Source organism: Phallusia mammillata, chromosome 3 (genome assembly GCF_965637545.1).
Source record: "Phallusia mammillata chromosome 3, kaPhaMamm4.hap1.1, whole genome shotgun sequence".
Lineage (NCBI taxonomy): Eukaryota > Metazoa > Chordata > Ascidiacea > Phlebobranchia > Ascidiidae > Phallusia > Phallusia mammillata.
The window spans coordinates 30881543-30902372 of NC_137254.1; the positions used below are offsets into that span (position 1 = coordinate 30881543).

General features: G+C 35.6%; 1 protein-coding gene across 1 annotated transcript; it reads right to left on the minus strand.

Moving 5' to 3' along the window:
- Positions 1-2588: 2588 nt before the first annotated feature.
- On the minus strand, positions 2589-20030 carry LOC145217861 (centrosomal protein of 104 kDa-like). The gene is made up of 22 exons (XM_080085218.1): positions 19822-20030; positions 18827-18979; positions 18348-18486; positions 17918-18064; positions 17492-17552; positions 17064-17139; positions 15986-16164; positions 15238-15377; positions 14359-14460; positions 13292-13417; positions 12102-12255; positions 11190-11338; positions 10001-10175; positions 9231-9420; positions 8677-8785; positions 8124-8174; positions 7696-7762; positions 7568-7619; positions 7012-7120; positions 5821-5959; positions 4782-4925; positions 2589-3834 (listed from the first exon to the last, which is right to left on the minus strand). The coding sequence occupies exons 1-22, from the start codon at positions 19932-19934 to the stop codon at positions 3767-3769; spliced, it is 2643 nt and encodes an 880-aa protein (XP_079941344.1). The 5' UTR covers positions 19935-20030; the 3' UTR covers positions 2589-3766.
- Between the last annotated feature and the right edge of the window lie 800 nt (positions 20031-20830).

The window sequence follows — 20830 nt, forward strand, 5'->3', positions numbered from 1 at the left end:
ATTTGCTTTCACAAGGACAAGATGCACCAGCAGATGAACAGTTACGGCAGGTTATAAAATTGTTGGAAGATTGTTTAAAAAATGAGTCTGACCCAGAACAAAAAGTTGATTTGTTGCTTGACCTTGGTTGCTGTTATTTCGACCTTCAAGATTACCAAAAGGCATTGGATGTATTTCAAAATAAAGCATTTCAACTAGGATACAATCTTCCTGGATCCAAATATGAGAAAGTTTTATCTCAGAACCATAAATATAAATGCTATCTCTGGGTTGGTCAATGCCTCTATAAGTTGAGAAAATATAATAATGCTATGCAGAGCTACAAGAAATGCTTAGAAATTCTGGATAGAAGTGAAATTAAAAATACAGAAATAGCTGAAACAAATGTGAATATTGGTTTTTGCTTCATTGAAAGACACAAATATGATGAAGCATTAATTAGTTTCAACAAGGCTTCAAACACACTTTATTTACATGCTGATGAAGATTACTCAATCATGTTTGAAGCAGTATTTGGAAGAGCCAAATGCTACATGTCCCAAAACAAGAACAAAGTTGCCTTGGAGGAGATGGGTAATGCAATGAAAATTATTTCAAAAGATAGACAAGAACTGGATGAAAAAGATTCAAAGAAAATTGCTGAGTTCACTGATGCCTTGTTTTCTTTAAAATGGGACAGTGAAAAGCAATTAAGTGATTTTAGTGGAAGTGTAGATTCACTTTTACAGTGTTTTCCAATCCGTGTTTATCCGTATCTGCATGACTGCATTGTGTGTGTTGGAAAATGTATTCAAAATTTAAATAATCAATTTAATATTAGAAAAAGCAGAAAAAGGAAACTTCCTGAGTGAAACCACACAGTGTTGTAAGTTTGCAAATGAATTTTCTGATTTCCATGTAAAAAAGCATTAAATGTTTTTTTCTGTATCAATCAATGGTTTTTTTATCACTCTTTTGAAAGGAAGAGAAGTAGCGTGAAGGAAAGTAGTGCGACAGGTAAAGAAAGGCCAAGCAGTAGCCATTGAATCACTGACCAGTAATAGTTTATGAATAGAAAGTCTTGCCAGGAGGAAACAGTAAAAGTTATTTTTGTCCGTTTAACAATACAACATTTTTACAAGCTATTATAGATGCTAAATCAAGGCTGTCAACATAATGTATTGGTGCTCCAAATCCAATTTTCGCAAAGGCCAAAATTTTGCTGACAAACTCCAAATTGACATAGTTACGAACAAATCACAGGCAAAAGACAGTTGTGAAAATCAAGTAAGCTCAATAAGGTTTTAATTTAGTTTTTTTATATAAATTTGACATTATGCCTGGCAGCAATAGCTTATATATAGCAGTCCATGTCCGAGATCTCGCCGGGAACTGCAGTATTCTGCACATTGGGTCATAGCTCAATACCACAATTTGCTTTGTTTTATTACTCATGTAGAACAAAATACTTGGTTATTAATGATGATAATTAATGGAAACTCACTTTTGCAGTATTCCTTCTTTCGAGTGCGTCTCTGCATAACTCCATTGTTTATGTAGAGGAAAATGTACCCAAGTCATCATAAATAAATCCAATAGTAGAAACATAAGAATAACAAAAAAACTTGATTTGCTGATGCACAACAAAAGTGTTATAAGCCTATGTGATTTATTGATGTTGATACATATCCTGAAATAAACCAAACAATTATCATTTGTTTCAGCTCAACAAACCAGCGACGTAAAGTTATTAGGTTTGTGTTTGTAAAGTTTCAACTATTGTAACAACTGAACTAAACACGCTTTGAAAGTGCCCACAGGGTCCAATATTGCGTACCTCCTTTCTACGCCATTAAATACAAAAATTAGGTACAATGCATTTGTGTTCTGTAGTGTACCAATCCAATATCAACTGACTTTCCCAATGGTAACGCACTTTCTTGACGACATGTGTTTATTCGCGTCAGAGGGGAATTACCCATCATGCTCTTAGCTGGTAAACTACCTAAAACGACACTTTATTTCAGTTTCACCAGAATCAAAATTCTGAAGCAATTTGCATCCTTGACAATTATTATAAGTTGCTATAACCTTAGACCCTATTAAAACGCTGTTATGTTTCATTTTCCTTTAGCAACGACGTTAATTTTTGTGCCATCGGGGTCACTAAACATTCAACCAGCTACAGGAAAATAGCTGCCCACTTTATTTAAATTTGTTTAGACTTATAAATCTATAGCAAATGTTTCAGCCTAGTGGCTTCCAACCTTTTTCAGCAAATTCCTCCGTTTAAAACATTTTTATTCTTCCCTAATATACCACACGGAAGATGCTAAACCATACAAGGATCATTTAAAATGGTATTATCAACTTTACAGGTTATATTCTTAAAGCAAAACGTCTATTACAAACTGCATGTACAAATTAAAGCAAACTGTCCCGGCAATTTTTTTGAAATTCCTCCCTTGGGAACCAGTTTAACCAAAACAAGCAAGTAGCAAATTGTAATTATATACCTCACCTTAAAAACAGCTTAACAAGAAACGTAAAGTCTCAAACATAGCTGCCTAATTGTTTTTGTTTGCTGTCTTGACATAGAACCCGGAGAAAGAGAAGCAAAGTGTTTAATTTTTAAAATGCAAGTAAGAAAATGAAACTATTTACCAAACTTTATAGACAGTAACATGAAAAACAAACTTAAATGAGATAAAAACAAAAACATTTGCTTACACACACATATGGTTTGTTACATATAAATTTGGTGTAAAAGTTATACCCACATGTTCAACATGCTATATAGGCATTTGCTTATTTTATTGTCTTTTTGACATGCTTTTAAGTGCTGCATTTTAATTAGTGACTTATGGATATGGATAAAAAGAATTTCTATGTGTTATTTTTCTCAGAGTAAAGAATGGTGCTTGACCAAGTTTGTAATATAATAGATGATATTATTCTGTTAGTTTAAAATCTTATTTGTTAACGTTGGAACTATTTTGTTGTACAGGAATATTTTTGTACATTTTCCCACATAACACATAAAGACTAAAAAATCAGAAATTATAGAGTTTTGACTAACAAGAAATGGAACTTCATACAAATGTATTGATCAATTGCTCACATAACAAGTTGCATGATTTTATGAAATGAATCAGGGCTTTTTAACCCAAGTTTTTGGGTTAAGACACAGTTTAGTCACACACTATATTAGAATTTATTTAAAGGCAAAAAAAATTAATTATTTTTGTGTAAATGTTTAAAAGTAGGAGGTCAAGTGAATAGGTCAGGAAGCCTGTTGTGTAAATTCCTGACAATTAGTTCATTACTTCTGCCAAGTAATGCTGATATTACTAGAAGTCCACTAGAACTTTTTACAAATCATTTCGTTATGTGCAAGCAGGTTTTTGTTGCATGCAGCCACCACTGTTATTCATTATTATGCCACTACCTCTACATCAGTGGTGGGATTCAATTTTTTGTCAGCCGGTTCTATCACAAAAGTCATATTTTTCAGCCGGTTCTGTCACAAAAAGTCCATTGACTGTAACCAGTAATGCTAACCGGTTCGCTGATCTTATAAAATTTCGTGAGACAGTTCTATAGATCTGGTGTGAACCGGCTGAATCCCACCACTACCTCTACATGTATACAGGAAAAAAAAACACAACACAAAGGGAACAAACGGAAACAACAACAGTACGATATCACTGCATAAAAATATATATGGACGCACAGTGTAAGCCAATAACCCTGTGCAAACTAAGCAAAAAAATTTAAGGCAAGCAGACTATTTGCGAGGAGATTTCTTCTTGTTTTTTGTCGCTGCTGCCTTTTCCGCTTCAGCTTTTGCTCTCACTGAAATAAAAAAATTTTGGTTATTTAGATGTGCATAATGGCCAAACTAGTGATCCTCTACTATGAAGCTGACATGTGCAGTATATGAGGCAAGCAACGGTGCTTGTGATTGAACTTTCATTGGGTTCATTGCTGAGTCTGTGTAGCTCTGTTGGCAGAGAACAAGCCCCAAAAGGCTCATGTTGTGGGTTGAAATTAGTGATGCACCAACCCGCCTAAAAAGGTTCGGGCCGAAACCCAATATTCGGCCATGAGACCGAATAATTTCGGCCGAATCAGGCCGAACCTAAAATCCCCGTTTTTTGGATGGTTTCAACTGAACCTTGTGTTGTTGATGCGAGTGAGCTTAATTTTGACAAATAAAATCACTTTCACACTGGGTAAACTTTGCTAAACATCTAATATTTTGCAGACAACGTGGCTGGAATTTCATAGATACAACAAATAGCTAATTAATGATGTTTTGTATGGGCGTAAATGAAATTTAAGGCCTTAATTCCATGCAATAAAAAAGTTCGGTTTCAGTCGAATTTTCAAAAAAGTTCGGGCCGAAACTGAAACATTGGAAAACAGCAGATTCGGCCGAAATGTTTCGGCTAACCAAAACTTCGGTGCATCACTAATTGTAATGCCATTGTAGGAAAAATATTTCTAGCCTTTGTCTTCACATAGGCAGGAATGCTTGGGAGATCAGCTTGATTCGCGAACAGTTATGCGGTTAACAAACAGTTAACACTTTTCAAACTGCTAACAGTTATACCCACTTGTTCAGCCTACTGTATTGGCATTCAGGTTAGATTAAAAAAGAGTTGCCTTTTTTGACTTTAAATGTGAAAACTGCTACTGGTTGTTGGAAAGAAATGTTGATAGAATTTCAGACATTTTTGAGAGCTTTTTTCCACAGGGTAGCAGCAAGCCACCACATTCACTTCATACATCACACTTACATCTGTTTATTGAGGGAAGTCTTCGTGAGTTGTCGGCACATGCGTCTCTCTTTGACCCCATCAAGTGGGCTTTCCACGATTCCTCGCCGGGTACGATATTGTGATGACACAATGGACAGTGTTCCTGCTGACCTTCAGTCGTTGCTATAGAGATAAACAAATTAGTTTAGAAGTCTTATTCTGCACAGCTTTAATATGAATGTTAAATTCATAGAGCATAAGTAGGCAAACAAATTCTGCTTGGCTTAGTTAGCGACACAGGTATGTCACATTATACAGATCAAGTCATTTAAAACATTTTCATGTTTTAGTCAATCTTGATCAGTGGTTCTCAACCTTTACAGCACTGTGGCCCGCTTAAAAGTAACTTATGGGCCTCGTGACCCACTTTAAGTAACCCCATAAGACCTGTGGCCCCTCACCAAAAATGCCAGTTGCAAATTCAACTAAACTGTTAAGTCCATGATCTATCCGGATAACTATTTTGCTAAAATTAAACCTCAATATGTACAAATAGTGTGGGAAAATAGTCAAATAAATTAGAAATAGAATCATTTGTAACACACATTTAATTCTGAGAATTATTAAATAAAAAGGCTCACTGACTTTTTGTGGGCGTTTATAGTCAGCCTAAATCCGTGGCTCCCCTACAGGTTATGCCCCCCTGGTGGGCCATGGGCCCTGATTGAGTACCACTGATTAGACAAATGCATCTGCAAAATCTGCATGTATCAGAATTTCCAGATAAAAAGCGGCAACTTCAAAAGGTTATTTAAATCAGCAAGATTGTCTATGTACTTTGAAACACTATATACGGATCTGTTCATAAGTTTAATGATGAAAATAACTGCCCAAATAGATGCTTGGCCATTATTCTCATCATTAAACAGGATTGGCAATTTCAATGTGAAAGTCAGGTCTAGAAAATTGCCTTTCAAAAGTGTCAGTAACATTAATAAGTGACGTAATGAATAGTGTAGTTACCCAGTGGTTAGCTTAACAATAGGAAACTGTATTTCAATCACAACAACAACATTACCTGTGCATTTCTTGTCAGCGATATGTTTTTGGAGATCTTGATTAAGAATTGACTCTGTACATCTCGGGCATTTTCCAAAGTCGTTTTTTCGATCACACTCGGTTATGAGATGCTCGTTATATCCCGATATTTCCACAACCTGGTAATGTAAACACAAGTTATCATTTCATGAATTAACTATCACAAATAATTCCAAACCAAAATAAAATAAAAAAACTCTAGACCAGGGGTCGGCAATGCCAAGGTTGGCACGCGAGGTGGTTTTTCATGCACGCCAACCGATTTTCGTGTTTATATTGAAGTAACAATTTAAACTATTACACTGCTTGTTTTTAGTTTTTAACATGCCATTGTCTTAAAATTCAGCCTTACATGCACAAAATGTTCTGCTTTCTCCCTATTATTGATATCAGCTGGCATGAACCACCATTATTTAAAAAAACGTTGGCACGCGAGGTCATTAACACATAGAAACAACAAGTAAATTGGCACACGTCGCCTAAAAGGTTGCTGACCCCTGCACTAGACTGTTCAATATTACAGTTTTTATTGTCCATAAATTGGGCAAGACCTGGTTATATAAACACAAGGTAATTTTTGAGGAAGGTATCAACATTATTAACAAACTAGAAATCTAACAACTCAAATGGAACCCACCAACCTACTGGGGCCATTTTATTTTTTAATGAAACATTCAAGAATAAATGGATAATTGGGGGGTGCTCTAAAAATTCTTGTTGGTAGCTCAAGTTTCCTATTTTTCTTTTAGTGGTTACAAACGTTTAGTAGTTATGGCCAGTGGTGGGATTCAAATTTTTTGTCAGCCAGTTCTATCACAAAAGGCATATTTTTCAGCCCATTCTGTTACAAAAAGTCCATTGACAGCAACCAGTAATTCTAACTGGTTCGCTGATGTCATAAAATTTCGTGAGACGGTTCTATAGAACCAGTACGAACCGACTCAATCCCACCACTGGTTTTGGCCCATTATATATTTGCTAACTCTTTCCAATCCTCACATAAATTTACCATTTCAAAAGCTTAAAATGCATTTACAGCTTTCGCAGTCATGAAACCCCTCAAACTATCATACAGATCCTTTAAATCAGCAAACCCTAGCTCGGAAACCACTGTCCTTCTTGTACATGTGAATATCAAGAGCTTGTGAGTATGTCAGCAACAGTAATTTACCTGTTTACAGTGTTCACATCTTCTTAACATCGGACATTGCTTCCAGTAATGTAAATCTAAACCCTCCTCTGTAAATCCCTCGTCTCTTTCGCCACAGAAAATACACATGCTGCAATAAACAAACAAGGTGTGTGTACAACAGCTGAAAATTTTAGTTGTTTTTTTTCTCACGGCAGAATAAAAAAAATTATCTAAAAACAACAACTTAATTTCAACTTTATTCTTATTTGCCTGAAGAAGTGAACAGAATGAAAAAGCCGGATAGAAGCTCCAGCGTTTGTACTGGGAATTAAACACATAAAGCAATCATTTTCATACAAAAACCATGAAAGATTTTTAAATAGCATTCTAGATATGCATATTATACCAAAGCTACCAATTGGCAATTGACCTCCTATTTTGTTTGTAAACATTCTTACTCCAATGCACAATTGCAGGTTAACACACTGAGAAGAGTTCTTGGATAGTTTTTTTTATACCAGAGCACACACATATAATAGCATGAACATTTATCACATATAACATTGCATTAAACAAATAAATTTTTGAAACTTACTTGTCCAGAAACGAGTCGTCATTTGGAACGCTTTGATTTGGATCAACTTGTTCTAAAAAACAAAACAAAGTATTTATTACCAAACAAACCAACCTTATGTGATGGATTGATCTTTGCACAAGTATTACCTGGTTGGGGTGGTGGAGGGTTTCGTTGCGCTGCTTTCTTTCCTTGCCTGCCATCGTGTGGCACACCCTGATAACACAGACACAAATATGTTTAATCGCCATAGGTATATCATCAGAGGATTAGTGTCAGTATTATAAAAATGTAGCCCACAAAAATCTGATGGTTTTAAAGTGAGATAAAGATTAGGAAAGATATAGGCCATAAATATGGCTGTATTATTTGGTTAAGCATCAAATGTGTCATGTTAACACTTTGGTTATTTACAGAAAAGTGCCAAAAAGCACACAACTTTACAACTTGGAATAATTTTGGTTGTGAACCTTCATAACTCATAAGTTTGTACAATCTTACAATGCCAACTTTGTTTTAAGTACTCTTCGTAGTTTTCAGCCATTAACATACAAATTGTATATCAATGCATTTTTACCTGTTTGTTGAGTTCTCTCAGCTGATTGACTTGGGCTTGTAGTTCTTCAACCTGAACATTCAGAAAAATATCTTATGATGAGAACCAATGCTCCATGTAACTTTCAAGTATGAACAAAGCAATTTTATTTTATGGTTTGCCATCATTTTTTAATCATGCTCTAGCCTTGTACCAAAACAATCAGTTAACCTTGCTGTCTCTCAAACCTAGCAACTATAAATGCAAATACTTTACAATCCAGTATATAAGCTATTGCTTCCAGGCTTAATATCAAGTTTATAGAGCTCTTCTGGCAAAAGTATTTTTAGTCCAACGTTTTGACGTCCTATATAGGTCTTGTTATTTACCCTGATGAGAGCGACCTGTATAGGCTGCCGAAACGTCGGAATAAAAATACATTTGCCAGAAGAGCTCTATGAACTTGATTACAATCCAGTATTATTACACATTAAATCCCAAACTATAGCCTTCTGGCCAACTGCATATTTCAGTCAAGCACAAGGGAAAGCTTGGCAAAATGGAGTTGATATTAATCAAACACAACGTAATTTACCTCTTTCTTCTTCCTCCGTTCCTCTTCTGCGGCTCTCGCTTGCATCTGGGATCTGATCTCAGATTGAGTCGGTTTCCCGTCCAATCGGTCGAATCCATCAAACAGGTTTCTAGAAGAAATTACATTCAAAAATTGCTGACATGATAATGACCATCTATAGATATCGTTATTTCAAGTGAAGCAAAAGTAAACAAACTTGCAAACCTACATAACAGAGTTTTCGCAAACTTTACTATTACAACTTGATGATACATCAAAATAATAAGTATACAAGTGCCACTAGTTGCTACTAAAACATGGTCTTTTCATCACATAAACTACCGGCGCAGAGTTTCTTAAAAATGCAAGGTGGCGGCTTTACAGTAATAATATTAGTAATATTAAAACAAAAACAAACAAACAATTGGCGGCCGTTGGTGAAATTAGGGATCTGCTGTCAAGCAAAAAGGTTGTGCACCCCTGCTGTAAGCCTTTTATACAAACCTCTAAAAATGTTGCACACTTAACCATATAATGGTTTGATTGCCATATTCCAAAATAGATTTAGCACGAACCTGTACAAGGGATTTTTTCTTGTCCTATTGTCATCTTTCGGTAGGTAACTTTTCACAGGTAGTCGAACTTTTTTATACAACATAAATATAATCCGAGTTGCACTGTCTCGAACTGCCCCGTTAGCATGTTCGAGGGCAGGAGTTGCAAACTTCATAACAGCGTCCAACGACATGGCAGGAGGTTCCAAACCTGAAATATATTGAGATTTTTTATAAGACAGTTTGTGACCTATTGCAGATATATTCACCCTTGAACCGTCAACCAAGAGAAAATCATTAGATTAATGGCCCATGATAATACAATGTTTAGTACTTTGTATTTTATTTATTGACAAATTTTTCCAGTTCATTGTTGCAAAACAAGGCAAAAACCAAAAAGTAAAAGATTGTGTGTGTGATAAGTATTAGTATTTTAAACAAAACAGGAATATCACACAAATGTATGAATATAAAAACCTAATAGCCATTGACTATTTTACAATAATTCAACACAATTTTGTGTCCTCGAAACAGCATGTAGAATCTACATATTGTAGATACATTGTAGATAAATAACCTTGAATAACATTCATATTTTAACACATCTGATTAGGTTTTTGGCATTCATTTTATTTACGACTTAATTGAAATTAGAATATAGTGGTATTATCATATGTGCTGCTGTTTGTAATTTTTTTTTATTAAAACAAAGCAGTTTAATTATGTTTTACTTTTTTTAACAGCACGAAACAAGATTAACTGCAAAGAAAACAGACAAAAGCTTATTTTACCAAACTTTTCCAGCTGATGTTCAATTAATTCCATCCGACTTAGAGCGAGTCTGTTGGCCATATCTCGTTTAAACGGAGGAGTGGTGTGCTGCGGAACCAGCTGAAGTTGGTGGACCATGTTAAACTCGCTCATGCGAATAATAAACTCCATTGCAGCCTCTCTTGAACGAGCAGCCTTGGAAAGAACCGTCAAAAATTAAAATTTGTTCAGTTTTAGTAAATTCTGTGGCAAACAGCAAAAATGAAATCACAGAATTGCACAATTACTTTACATAAGCCTATTTTGTTCCTTTTAACATTCAATCAAAGCAGTTTTTCTTGAGAAATACACAATATATGTATACAGGTTTTTTTTTAAGTTTGGTTTGGGTGACCGCTAAGCAGTTTTAAGAGACCGCAAGTGTTTCATTTAGATACCAAAAAATAGCCATATTTGCTTATTTGGGAAACCGCTGGAGAAATTTGAAACGCACCTTAAAAAAACACTGTATGTATATATTGTTTGAAATGTTATACACAGGGTTGTTATACCATCCTTATTTCTGGGATTTGTCCTTATTTCTAAGAAATGTGTTTGTTTTTGATTTGAGTCCTTATTTGCAACAATTAGAATCAAATCCCTGCTATACAAGTAAACGTAAAGCTAGGTCTGAGGTGCCATGAGATGCACAAAGTATTTTTTTACAAACAAGTTTTAAGTTAAACCCTTTCTCACTTTTACAAGCGCAAAACAAGGTAAAAAAATAAATTATACAAAAGGTTTAAAAATCTTAAATTTAGACAACTTTATAGCAATTAAAGTTCAGCCTTGAATGTATACATCAATCCCAAAACATTATTTTATAAATATTGCACATTATATATACATGCCAATAAACTGCTAGATGGTACATTAGCCAATACAGCATATCTCTTGTCACCAGCTACACTGATCTTAAGGGTCGAAACCAGTGGTGGGATTCAAATTTTTTGTCAGCTGGTTCGCCGATCTCATAACACCAGTGGTGAGATTCAAACTTTCGGTGGTGGAATTCAAATATCTTGTCATGCTAACTGGTTTGCTGATCTCATAACATTTCATGAGATGGTTCTGTAGAACCGGTGAGAAATGGCTGAACCCCACCATTGGTACTTATGATACATATGTAGTATAATATCCTGTAAATCACAGAAGACGTTTTCCACTCACCGATTCTGCCGTCTTTTGAATAAGATTTGGAAGAGTTCTATTTACTGCATGAGTGGTTTCGGCTTTTCCGAGTTTGTGTTTCGGAATAAAATCAACAAGTATTAACTCAAGTAGTCTCAAAGCAGCATGGAAGACTGCATGAACTTTATCTAAAAATATAAACACTCATAAGGCAATAAATATAAATATTAACAAATTTTAAACATCATTGGATTGCCTAGTACCGTTCTGTACCAACTTAACTTTTAAAATCTCTATATCAATGCTATCAAAGTTAAACTAACATTCAACATAGTTACCAAAAACTGTTTACTGTACAACTATATGGACCAACTCATTGCTACCAACAATATATAAATATGTGACAACCCAACCCAAATAGGCTGATATTCAACAAGCAATCAGTTTTAACATGAGATATCCAACTTCACCAAATTGTCAACTTATCAGTAACTAAATAAGCCATTGCTGCCAGGCTTAAATGTATAAACAAGTATTACTCTTTCAGCATTGTAAATAATCGACGTTTCAATGTCCCATACAAGATGTATTTATCAGGTTATGGCATAGCAAGATATGCATCGATTATATACAATTAAGTTTGTAGAGCTCTTCTGGCAAATGTAATTTTATTCCGACGTTTCGACGTCCTATACAGGTCGTCTTCATCAGGGTAAATAACACTGAATGTGACTAGTACAGTGCACAATAAACAGAGGGAAAAAAAAATGAAGACGACCTGTATAGGACGTCGAAACGTCGGAATAAAATTACATTCGCCAGAAGAGCTCTACAAACTTGATATTATGCCTGGCAGTAATAACTTATAAACAAGTAGAACTTTCAACTATAGCTTATATATACAATAAAAACTGCTGGAAGAGCAATACTTTGGTCAGAAAGGTTCGTTACCTTTGATTGCTTTTCTGATGAGGAACACTGCAGCTTTAAGATTGGTCCTTAACTCCTCTTTAGAAGTTGTGTCAGGAGCACTTGTGAGTAATTTGTAAACAGCGAGGAGAGCGTCCTCACGAAACGACCATGTCTTCGAATAAGCACCAGATACCTGAAATACAACATTGTAGGCAATTGTCTTGATTTCAAGAATGTGAAATGCAGACTAGGTTTACTAGGAAGAAATGTTTGATTACACTAGAAGGGTGGTTTATCACATTTTGCCATTGCACATACACTATAATCAATTTTGAAACGTACATATATTTACTTACAGGAAATTTCTGATCAAAGAAGCACACAAAAACTCATTTTTAGGTGATAAAGTTTGTAAGTGTTACTTTTAATGCACTTTCAATTACAATTTTTAATGCAACTATATACAGTCAAACTTCGATACTATGCCACCTTGATATTATGCCACCCTCGCTACTATACCACTTTTGATCGTCACCAACTAAATTCAATAGAAAATATATTTACTATGCCACCCCTTACCCTTGATACTATGACACATGAGAGGACAGTATTACTGTATTAACGGTCTGGTTGCGGATTAAAAGTTGGGCCTTCTGACAATTTTCGGTTTAAGCTCATGATAAAACAGAGAAAAAATGAAAAACAAATCTTTGAGTAAACAAACGTGGTCATGTTAAGAGGTTTCACGGCTTTGCAGCGAGTTATGTAAACGCCGTTCCGTGCTTGTGTCACGACAAAACTAACAGATCTTGTTTGTTCTATGCACGATCTATCCGTTTTTTGTAATAAATTTTACTGTATACTGTACCTTATACTATATACTGTAATAAATTACAATCGTACAACACAACGTGGCACTACAGTACATTGTCACGTCACAAGGCTATTTTTACAACCGACCCTCGGTATTATGCCACCCTCGATACTATGCCACCCTTTGGGACCGAGAGAAAGTGGCATAGTATCGAGGGTGGCATAATACCGAGGGTCGGTTGTAAAAATAGCCTTGTGACGTGACAATGTACTGTAGTGCCACGTTGTGTTGTACGATTGTAATTTATTACAGTATCGAAGTTTGACCGTAGCTGTGTTTTTTTTTTTCTTTTTGTTACCAAGCAAAATATACTTAGCTCAGCTATTAAGTTGGAAATAACAAATAGAAAACCTACCAGGGGTAATCCAAAAACATCGATGACAGAAGCAGCTTCTCTGATATTTCGCTCGGACATTGGTTCCGGTTCACTGGGCACACCAGCTGGTCTGTTAGGGGAAGCCCCGGGGGGTGGTGATGCAAACTGGAAAAAACGGTTTGGTTTAAATTATCGAAAAAACGTCGCCTTCTTTTTTTCAACCATTTGCCTTCTAGCATTTTGACTTAAATTGGGTACAAGTTTGTTTCGCATGTACATATTGTGCATGTAAATTCATGACATAAATAAAAGCAGTAATTGAGAAGGATAATTAGGGATGGACAAAAACATTATCCAATTTGGAATACTGGAATACAAAGCAAAACTAAAACAGTGGCCTTCTGAACCTTGCCTTTCAACCAAACATAACACAAGGAACAATAATAATGGATTTTTTCATGGACCTTAAACTACAGCCTTTGTTATTTTATAACTTATTATATCAGATAAATGGGAGATGTATAACAACCGTTGTATTGTGGTACAGTGCTCATATGTATAAGGGTCAGATTCTTAATGTGTAAGAGCAGTGACTAAATACACAGCTGTTTCATATCAATTCCCTTTAGACTTGATCAGCTGTTTGTAACTTAATCTTAGCTCTATTGTTAACCCCAACTGCCTTACTTGAACATAAACAACATTAACTTGTTCAAAAAGGTTTTGTTGTTCAAAATGATATCATATAATAAGGAAGGTCTATGTCCTTAAGCTAACATTGTAAGAAGCTTTACCAGTACAAAATTGTAAAACAAATTTATGTGTAAGAAAATTCACTGTTTTTTTGTAAAACTGATAAACAGTGAATTTATAGATTTTTTTTGATGTAATTGTGCTCTCTGATTTTTTGCATTTTATAACACATCAACTTTGCACAGCTAATTCCGGTTAGGTGAATATTTAGGCTCGTATTTGCAGCTACAATTTCGCCAAAAAATCAAAACTTAAACTCAACTTAACCTAAAACAAAACTCTACCCACATTTTATAGTAAGCATACACATCAATAAAATGTTTGAAATTATTTCAACTGTTTGTTTAACTTACTTCTTCAATGAACGGGTCTTGTCTCGCATCTTTAGCCAACGCAGGAATCACCTTTTCATCGTAATTCACTTGAGTTTCAACAGGAATTGGAGTAACATCTCTCTGTCAATTGGTCAGTGGTTAATATTCGAAAACATAACTTGGATGATAAAAGAAATATAAGTTTTGTCCACATAGAAATTTTTATGTTCTGAACTTTTGCCTGTGAAACTTTTGACTAGAGACTTAAGATAAACATAAGAGCTTATGGAATTTTTTAGTTATAACAAATAAAATCAAAATTAATGATCATGGTAAATTTTTGGTGATGGCTTTGTTTATTAAATCCTCACTAATAAGTCTATTTGAAAACAGTTACACAAACAGTCACAGGAACAGAAAACTGTGTAGCTAAACTATGCGCAAACTCAGGTATTTTTGTATTATGCTTGTGCATTTTAGGAAGCAGCACAATAGCATTTACAATCTTGTGTTTTATATTTAAATACGAACAACTTTTTATTGAAATACACGAAGTGACACTTGTTTGGCACCTTTTTTATCTTTATTTTATGTGAAGCATATATAAACGGGTGTAACTGATGTGACCTTCATATCACTGATGATGGCATAAGTATTTGCAGAAATGTTTGAAAAACAAAGCATGTCGCTGTTTACGTCTATTTGGGCTGTTATTTTCACCATTAAACTAAAGGAACATCTTGTGAAATAAAATTTGTCATCATTCAAGGGTTCAAGGGCCTTGGGGCGAATCATTTAGAAATAATGGACTTACATCAATGAATAGGCAAAGCATTGTTTTGAAGTACCCTGGCTAAGTGATTGTTGAATTATCACACCACATGAGCCTACATCAGACCAACCACATATTTATCTCACCTCTTCAACAGCTCTTGGTGAGGCGACGTCTGAATATTGTGGAGAGGCATCTCTGGGCGATATTACGTCTTCATGTGGGACATGTGGCTGTGGGGTTGCTTCATGGGGGGTCTGGTCACGAAATGGGGATGTACCAATTTCTAGGGGAAAAAGTATAACATGTATTTTATATAAACCTTTGCTGACAGGCATAATATCAACTTCAAACAAATTTTTTTGGCGGCAAAGTATTTGTACCACTGTTCCAATGTCCCATACAGGTCTCTTTATCAGGGTAAACAACACTGAATGAGTAGTACAGCGAACGATAAATAAAGGACGTTTTAACATCATGGTGTATTCTATCCACACAAGAACTCTGGCAGTTATGTTTTTTAAATAAAAAGACATAACATAAAATTTATAGAGCTCTTCTGGCGGCAAAGTATTTTTGTACCACGTTTCGACGTCCTATACATGTTGCCTTCATCAGGGTAAATAACACTGAATGTGGGTAGTACAGTGGACAATAGAAAATGGACATTTCAACATTTACATGATGTATTCTTCATACACAACTACTCAGGCAGTTATATTTTGTTTAAATTACTTTTTAAGTCTGTGGATAGTGTTCCTGAGTATTAAAAAACTATGTACATAATGTAGGGGGGAAAGACCTGTATTAAAATTATTAACACTGAGAAACCTATAAGAACATCGTACAACACAAAACAGTTGCATATTTTATTTGAAACAGTTTATTACTGACCTTGATGTATTGGTGAGCGATGTTCAGGTTGTCGTTGTATAATTCCAGCATCTTCTAATAAATCATGCTTCTGTAACTGTTGATAAACTTTCAGTCTGTATTCCTCCATCTGTGCTTTTTTACTCTTTGCAAGATCATAATCTTCATTTTCCACAGCTCTTCTTTTGTCAAGCTCATATCTTGAAAAGTATTTAGAAACTTACTTGGCAGATATACTCTACGTTCTTTGTGCACCAGGACATCTAGTCTTGTAACAGCAAATTAACAGTAGTCTTGTGGAAACAAGATCTAACAGCAAATTGTTCATCCAAACACAATGAAATCTGTGCTGCACATAAACTGGTGTGTAACCACAGCATGCACATCTAAAGTTGCTCACAGTGGTACTCAGTGCACTCAGTACGCTTATGTATATGTCCAGACACATAAAAATCTATGCTGCATATTAATGTGTGGCTACAGTGTGTGATGTTGCTCACAGTGGTCCACAGTGTACTCAGGGAGCTTGCGTGTATGCCCAGACACATGCAAATCTATGCTGCGCATAAACAGGTGTGCAGCCATAGCGTGCACATCTAATGTTGCCCACAGTGGTCCTAAGTGTACTCAGGGAGCTTGTGTATTTGACAAGACATATCAAAATGTGTTTTACGCACAAACTGGTGTGTGGCCACAGCGTGTACTGTTACTTAACGAGTCCTTACTGTACAGACACACCTATTAGTAACACAATAAATCCATCTATTTTACTGATGATGACAACAGAGATTGTCGAACTGTCTGAACGATGTATGCTATATACACCAGTACCTTGGCAGTAATGTTTGTGATTAAACTCGTTTTCAAGTCCGTGTATAGTGTTCCCATCTATTTTAATACAGTAATAACAAACCCTTCAAATTTGTGACCTACATCTTGCCCAAACAAAACCTTACTAACTTGCATTGCTACAGTAAATTTACACTTCAAATATTTACATTACATTAGTAAACAGTCTGAGCCACAGTACAGTGCAAGTACAACAATGTAAAACAAATATGGTCGCTGTAAAATCTAACCAGTAAAAACGTTAACACACCTTGCTAGCTTTTCTCCGACTTTTTGTAAATCAGCGATCGCTTGTTTCATTCGCTTTGCGACATCGAAGTTTTCCTCTAAAATAAAATCATTTTATGCATTATGACTATTATAAATAATTATATACAGCTGTATAATTTTTAAATGTTTGCCTAAACAGTGTCACACCGAATAAAGTCTTTAACACACTTAAAGTTAGGCCACAGTTTTGCTGGTCACCAGTGTATAAAACATTAACGAGTGTATATTACAAACGCAGTAAAAAACATAAATGGGTATAGCTATTCCAGCAGTTTTATTACAAATAATCGGCAGTCTTAAATCTTCCTAAGACACACAGCTGAAAATTACTGGCTTAAAATGTATTGAGCAGTTCCAACAAAAATCATTTTAACACTCTAAGTAGCGAGAAGTATTGCAAATACGAACCAATAACAGCTTTCTTTTTGTGCGCATCCAATCGTCGTATGATACTTGCAACTTCAGGATCCTCAAAAGCAAAATAGGGTTCATAAATACTAATCAGACATAAGTAGTGGGGATGGGCTGAGCCGATTACTCGGTACCGAGCATCACTGGTATTGATGCTCGGCCAAGCAGTTGCTAAGCATGAAAAATGCATTTTCATGCCCTGCTAGCATACGAAACTAGTGTTCGAAAGGGCATCCAACAACAAAAATGAATGTTTTTAAAATGTGTTAGATGGTGAAAAATGCATCTCTGAAAAACTACGCCGCTGGTGAAGTAAGGGACATTATAAAGCTAAAACCTGCACCAAGCGGCCTCGGCCAAACGGAACATTTGCAGTTTGGGCCCATCCCTAGTAAGTAGAACTGTGTTCTGCAAACTCCCAACCTGGTACATGTCAAAAGCAAGATCGTCCATTGGTGAAATGTAATCAGGTTTTTCTGACAATCCATCAGGTAATGTGTTGTTTCCGTTAAATTTCTTGGCTGGTTTTCGTGAAGAATCACCGATAGCATTTAGTGCCATTATGCCAATCTGCAAATCAATCATATTGGAAGTGTGTTCATTTTTGTCAGAAAAAAATCCCTTGCTTAATCCATTTTTATGACACAAATAACTTAAAACTGGTTAGCTGCACCAAGCAGCAAAATTTAATTTCAAACATTTCTTCGGTGGCAAGCAACAGATGGAAAAATTAGAACACATTTAAAACAGGTTTGTATTATATTTGAACATTACTTAAAAGGCTAGGCTTTTCTACCATGCGTTGCATTAAAGAAGGTCTATTGTATCCACCATTTTACAAGCTGTATATTACCTGATTGTAAAGATTAAACTTGTTGATATGATTTTTGTGGATTACAAGTCTGATGTATCGACCCTCCGCATCGACATGAACTGACTTCAACTCACGAGATTTGAATCCGGTTTTTTCATTGTTTGACAAATAGATGTACCTAAAAGTATGTTTGTTTTATGAAAACCAAGCGGAAAATGGAATTGAAAATGTTTGAGAAACTAATTTAAGGTACAACACCAAACTATATGTTATAATACTATTTCAATGCGAAGGGCAACAACAAGAAAGGAAAAAAATAAAAACTGTTTTAGCTTACAGCAGTGGTTCTTAACCTATAAGGGGGGAATATACTTTGCCAAAAAAAGATGGATTGGTGATTTCAAGGGAGTGCTGACAATATATAGGTTCAAAATCACTGGTTAATACCTTTACAATCACACAAACATATTACAAACAAATTTGCTTAAAAACAGGTTTTCATAAAACTTTATGCACACCCTAGTCTTTTGAAGCTGTCAGGATTTGGATTATTTCCGACAAAAAACTCAATCTTGGATGGAATCATGTATTGGTGAGCGAGCAATTGTAGTTTCTTTATCCGACTTTGGTCTTCCAAACAAACTATCAATTCTTGTGGATAAACGCAAAACCTGAACATAGGTGAAAACAGGTTATGAGCTTTTTACATTTATGTTTTTTCAACCAGCCTAATGTTGTCACAAGCCACACTTTGCGTTTAAAGGCCATATCCAGTCACCTTTTTGCTTTACAACTTCTTTAACTTACCCATTTATAACCAAAATTACTAGGCAGGTGCCAACAGGTTTATATATTAAATAAAAGCCTTTAAAACCAGTAAGTCTATATGTTAGAATATGAACACTTTGTCTGTCTATTACAAAAATATATAAAAACAAAACACCCACACACCCCTTGCTACCAGTCTGCAGAACATGGCAGTTCCCGACAAGATCTCGCGCGTGCAGGACCTACATGTCCCGCGTGCCACATGCAAGACCCGTAAGTTCGCGTGCAAGACCAATTTTAGCAGGCACAAAGCAAGTAAAAGAGGTCAAGACAGGCCAATTAAATGCCTTTGGTGCAAAATTTTCGCGTGAAAACCGCAAAACTTGGCGTGCAAATTTTTTTGTTTCAAAAAAAAATCGCGCGTGCAGCTGCCCCAGTCTGCAGAACATGGCAGTTCCCGACAAGATCTCGCGCATGCGGGACCAACATGTCCCGCATGCGCGCGTGCACAGCCCGTAAGTTCGCATGCAAGGTCAGTAAAAGAGGTCAAGGCAGTACAATTAAATACCTTTCGTGCGAATTTTCCGCATGCAACCCCCCAAAATTGGCGTGCTGGCCTTGCTATATTCTTTCACTATTATACTTTATGTTTTCCTACTATATTTTGTGACCTGTTACAAAAATGACTTATTACACCTACATAATCACACATTTACTCGTTTTATTTTAGTTTATATAGCTATACCTTGCCGTTTGCCAGCCAGGCACTGTTGGACTTTGATGTTCCAGATTTTTTGCAGAATATCCATCAGCTTCGCCTGTTGCCCCGACAACACTGTAATTTATCTTTGACGGCATGTCAGATTTTGTCCTCAGCAGGTACTTGGGTTTATTTGCAAATATTATAAATTATATCAAGTTTGAAAAACATTTAAATCACTTTAAGGCAAGCCTGTTAAATTTATTGAGGTAAAAGAATGTGTCAATTAGAAAATATACTTTCCTTGCGCAACGTACAAGATAAGTGCTTTTCTACCTTCGCGGAAATATTTAAATGAAGGTAAAATTGCACGCATTTGTCACAAACTATTGCTGAAAAATAAATAAACAACTCACTTGCCAACCGCTAAATACATTCACAACGCTTCATGTAAATTTATTTGCTCCCGACTGGGGTTGAATTGTTGAGGCTGTCGGGATTATTTTGTTATCAATTTGTCTACAGGGGAAGAAAAAAATATTTTTCTATTAATATCGCAGTGCATTGCCCTTTAATGATAGCTAAATATACTTTTTAAAAGTGACGTTGGCTTAACAGGGAAGCCTATACTATCAGAAAAAATTGATAAGATTCATTGTAATGAAATTGCTGGTTCTCATTAGTTAGCAGTAGTAAATCACTAGACTGTTTCTTCTTATAGATCAGTTTAGAGCCTGTTGGCACCCATCATATTTCAGCCGAGACAAACATTGCCCTTTAATAATACCTATAGATAGTTTCTGATTTATGCTTGTGTATCATTAAATTGCTGATTCCAGATTGGTTGGTAGTGAATCAGACTGAACTGTTCACCTTAACCGTTTCACCTTATATATCAGTTTAGAGCAGGAGTTCTTAACCCGGGGTGCAAGCACCCCCAAGGGGTACGAGAACTGTTCCTAGGGGATGCTGAATCATTTAATTGAATTGCAATGGTTTTGTTATTTAAGCAATTACAGAAGGGGGTGCGAAAATTGGTTTGTTATTTGAAAGG